This window comes from Myotis brandtii, unplaced genomic scaffold (assembly GCF_000412655.1).
Source record: "Myotis brandtii unplaced genomic scaffold, ASM41265v1 scaffold329, whole genome shotgun sequence".
NCBI classification, from domain to species: Eukaryota; Metazoa; Chordata; class Mammalia; order Chiroptera; family Vespertilionidae; genus Myotis; species Myotis brandtii.
In genome coordinates, this window is record NW_005362676.1 from 1,277,998 (window position 1) to 1,282,476 (window position 4,479).

General features: G+C 56.1%; 1 protein-coding gene across 1 annotated transcript in view; it reads left to right on the top strand.

The window, feature by feature from the left end:
• Positions 1–4,479, top strand: part of ADAMTS17 (ADAM metallopeptidase with thrombospondin type 1 motif, 17) — a 92,038-nt gene that overhangs the window by 53,287 nt on the left and 34,272 nt on the right. Inside the window, 2 exon segments of the mRNA XM_014543573.1 lie at positions 4–91; positions 4,469–4,479. The exon segment at positions 4,469–4,479 is cut by the window's right edge and continues 7 nt beyond it. Of these exon segments, the coding sequence (XP_014399059.1) occupies positions 4–91; positions 4,469–4,479 (99 nt within the window).

The following is a 4,479-nucleotide window of genomic DNA, read 5'->3' on the forward strand; positions in this document are numbered from 1 at the left end:
GAGGCTGGAGCCCCTGGGGCGCCTGGGGCATGTGCAGCCGCACGTGCGGGACCGGAGCCCGCTTCCGGCAGAGGAAATGCGACAACCCCCCGTGAGTGCCCCCGCCCCGCCTCCCCGCACCTCCATCGGCTCGCAGACCTGCGGGTCTCACTGCCCTTGACAGGGGTTGTCTCACAAGGAGGCGCAAGGACTGAAATACACGAGGTCCGGAGTGGGACACGTGTCAGGGGGCCTCCTCTGCCCAGCTCTTTCTGGGGAACAGACGCTGCTGTTCCTCACCCGGACCCCCATCCAAAGGCTTCCAGAGCCCGGCCGGCGTGGCCCAGCAGCTGAGCGTCCACCCAGGAACCAGGAGGTCACGGTTCCATTCCGGTCAGGGCACAGGCCCGGGTTGCGAGCTCCATCCCCAGTAGGGGGCGTGCAGGGGGCAGCCGATCCATGATTCTCTCTCCTCATTGATGTTTCTCTCTCTCCCTCTGCTTCATCTCTCTCTCAAATCAATAACCCCCAGCCAGCGTGGCTCCGTGGATAAAGTGTTGGCCTGCAGACTGAAAGGTCGCAGGTTCGATTCCGGTCAAGGGCACGTACCTTGATTTCAGGCTCCATACCCCACCCCAGCGGGGTGCATGCAGAAGGCATCCAATCCGTGTGTCTCTCTCACATCGATGTTTCTCTCTGTCTCTCCCTCTTCCACTCTCTCTAAAAATCAGTGCAGAAAATATCCTTGGGGTATTACAACCACAAAAAAATCAATAGAAATAAAAGATTTTTTTAAAAGGCTCCCAGGGACAGCGGGAGGACAGATGCTCTGGCCGGCGGGCCTCTCGCGCTCCTCAGTGGAGGTCATTCCAGGGAAGCCCGTAGGCGGGAGGAGGCGGCCAAGCTCAGGCGGCTGCTGGCTGCTGTGGGAGCTGCCTGCCGGCCACGGCGTCAGGGGAGGCCCTGGGGTGGCTGCCGAGCTCACCTGCGTATCAGAAGCCGCCCTCCTGGAGCTGTTTGGCTGGAAACAGTGGTTTTCAGGTCTTCTCCCTCGGAGGCCGTCTTTCTTTGGTCCGTGTCCGCACGTCGGTTCGGAACGCGTGGGGCTGGGTGTGCGCTCAGTCATTTGCCCTTGCCGAGTGGGTTTTGCTCTTCTCTCAAAACTCCCCCTTTTCACTGTTTCTTAAAAGGGCCCGTTTTCCGTCTCCTGGGCCCTCAGCTGCATCCCATTAATGTCGTAAAGGAGCGCGTTATGAATGATGACTCACCCGAAAGGCTTTTTTATCCACAATTAAGTCATGTTGATGAAGAATTAGCAAATCCCCCTTGTGTGCAAAACCCCGAGGCCCTAGCGGGGTCCCAGCCCCATAAATCACACGCTCCGGGGGGGAGGCCGGGGGCAGAGGTGCTGACTCTCTCGGGGCCGCTCCCCTGGCCAGCGTGGAGGGCCCCCGGTTACAGTGAAGTTTATGCTCACAGTTCAGTCTATGCCAGGAACACCTTGTTCCTTCTGGTAGTGCTAAGGGAATCGGTGCTGCATATTTTGTCTTATTAAAACCTTTTCCCTTGTCCCCCAACAGAGTGCTGGACTCACAGGAGGTGTTCGGTGCTTTAGGAATGACTGTTTCATTAAGAGCATTGATGGTGTATAAGGTTTCCCAGAGAAAGAGAACCAATAGGAGATAGAAAGATAGATAGACAGATAGATAGATAAGTAGATGATAGGTAGATAGATAATGGATAATAGATAGCTAGATGATAGATAGATAGATAGATAGATAGATAGATAGATAGACAGATGATAGATAGATAACAGATAGATAGGTGACAGGAGATATATAAAATAGATGATAATTAGATAGATGATAGATAGAATATAGATAGATGGTAAAATATAGATAGACTAGAGGCCTGTTGCACGAAAAGATTCGTGCAATAGGCCTTCCCTTCCCCTGGCTGCTGGCACCGGTTTTCCTCCGGCACCCGGGACCCAGGCCTTCGCTCCAGCCGGAGCCGCCTTCAAGCCTTCGATCCGCCACTTCGCGCCTACGTATGCATATTAACCGCCATCTTTGTTGGCGGTTAATTTGCATATCTCGCTGATTAGCCAATGGAAGGCGTAGCGAAGGTACGGTCAATTACCATGTTTGTCTGTTATTAGATAGGATGATAGGTAGATGATAGATAATAGATACATGATAGATATATGATAGATGGATAGGTAAATAGAAGCTAGATAGATGATAGATAATAGATAACAGATAGATAGGTGATAGAGGATAGATGATAGGTAGATAGATGGATAGATGATAGATATGTGGTAGATAATAGATAGATAGATGATAGATAATAGATAGATGATAGAGCCACCCCTGTTTGGGCACCACTCAGTACAGCCCTCCATCATCTGTGCTGCGTCCCTCCACCCCCCTCCCCCACTGCCTGGCTGCCGGCTCGCTGAGAGTCAGCGACCCTGTGCATTTCCAGTACCCCCTGGGCATACACCTTGTGTTGTTTCCCCTGAAACACTGAGCTTATTGCAAAGGATTGTGCCAAAGAGGTGGGTCAGGCGGGCCTTGGACCATCTGCTTCACTGAGGCCCCCCAACCGCTATGGGCAGCCAGGGAGCGGGGGCCAGTCCCCCTGCACACGAGGGCCATCTTCACCGGTGCTGCCCTGTGCCCGCGAGACCATCGCCCACGGATAGGGTGCTCTGACCCAACCTGGTTTATTCCGAGGGAGCCCAGCAATCTGGTTTTGCTCCGGTAATATTTACACCTTGGTACTCTGTCCGATCTTCCTGCCCAGCCAGCGTGGCTCCGTGGTTGAGCGTTGACCTATGAGCCAGGAGGTTACCTTTCAATTCCCGGTCAGGGCACAGGCCCGGGTTGTGGGCTTGATCCCCAGTGTGGGATGTGCAGGAGGCAGCCGATCCGTGATTCTCTCTCATCACTGATGTTTCTCTCTCTCTTCCCCCGCCCTTCCTCTCTGAAATCAACACAAATATATAAATTTTAATAAAACACTAGACTTCCTGTCCTAAAGGGCAATGGCAGGCTCTTTTCCTCGCCGTCAGGGATCCTCCGCAGGTGAATGGGGAGCGAAGGGGCCGGCCGGGGGGCTGTTCCAGCCGCAGCCTGGGCGCCTCCCTCTGGGGAGCTGTATGAGGGCCAGGCCGCCGCGTCAGCTGCTTTTGCAGAAGGACCTGATGTGATTGTTACAAAACACAGCTGATGGGGCCCAGCGCCAAGCGCTGACCCAACAGCATTCCCTCCCGCTCAGCCCTCAGCTCACCAGGCTGGCGGCCCTGCGATTTCCCAGGATGTGCAAACCTCCCTGCTCTGCGCATCCCGGCCTGGCCTCGGAGCCTTCCCACCCCCCCACCCGCCCCCCTTCCCTTCAGGCCTGGCCCCTTTCCCGTCTCCTACAGCTGGTTTATTCACTGTCCAAACACACTGGCAAGAGAGTCCCTCCCTTCGCCCCCTTTTCTCTCTCTCTGGTCTTGGTCTTTCCAGCTATTGGAATTTGCGCTTCTTGCCAGCTGACCTCCAGGCCTTGGGGTCAGCCGTGTCTTGGCTGCAGCCTCCTAGGCTCATGTTTCCCTGCCCTGATTGGTGTCCCTCTTGGTGGGAGTCTCCGCCAAAAGCCTGCAGGGTAGAAAGGTCACCTCTAATTCGGAGGCCGGTGCCCCCTGCATCGCAGGGCGCGTGTTTGGGGGAGGAGGGGTGCAAGGGCTCGGACGCTCTCAGGTGAAGAGCCAGCTCTGTTGGAGCCCAAGGAGGAAGGGACGTGGAGCCAGGAAGGCAGCAGGTCACGGGGTGGGGTCCCCCCCGAGCATCAGGAGGGGAAGCAGCCTGCTTGCTAAGGCCCCTGGAGGGTGGGGAGTGACGTCGTGCACCTGTCACGGCTTTTGCTCCCACAGGGAAACCCCGGATGTGCCCTTTCCACTCGCCAGCGACCTGGTGTCCACATGGATGGTTTTTATTTTTTAAATATATTTTTATAGATGTCAGAGAGGAAAGGAGAGGGAGAGAGAGAGAAACATCCATGATGAGAGAGACTCATGGATCGGCTGCCTCCTGCACGCCCCTACTGGGGATCGAGCCCACAACCCAGGCATGTGCCCTTGACCGGGAATTGAACCATGACCTCCTGGTTCGCAGGTCGATGCTCAACCCCTGAGCCACGCCGGCCGGGCCTGATGGCTAAGTTTTAAGTGCAGATGAAAGGCACAGTGGGTGGATCTTGCTAACCCATACTCACCACATTGCGTGTCCAGATGACCTTGACTGCCAGCCTCCGGATGCGTTTCTCTGAGGCCTCACTCACACTCAGTGTCCATGTGGGGCTGGGGCTGCCGAGATGGGAGGTGTGTGAGCAGAGGGGGTGCTGGGAGGCCTCGCCCGGCCCCTCCCACTCCTGGGAAAGAGGCGGAAACGGAGCACCCGCTGGGTCTGGCTAACTCGGGGGGCCGGTCTCTCCCCTCCAGCCCCGGGCCCG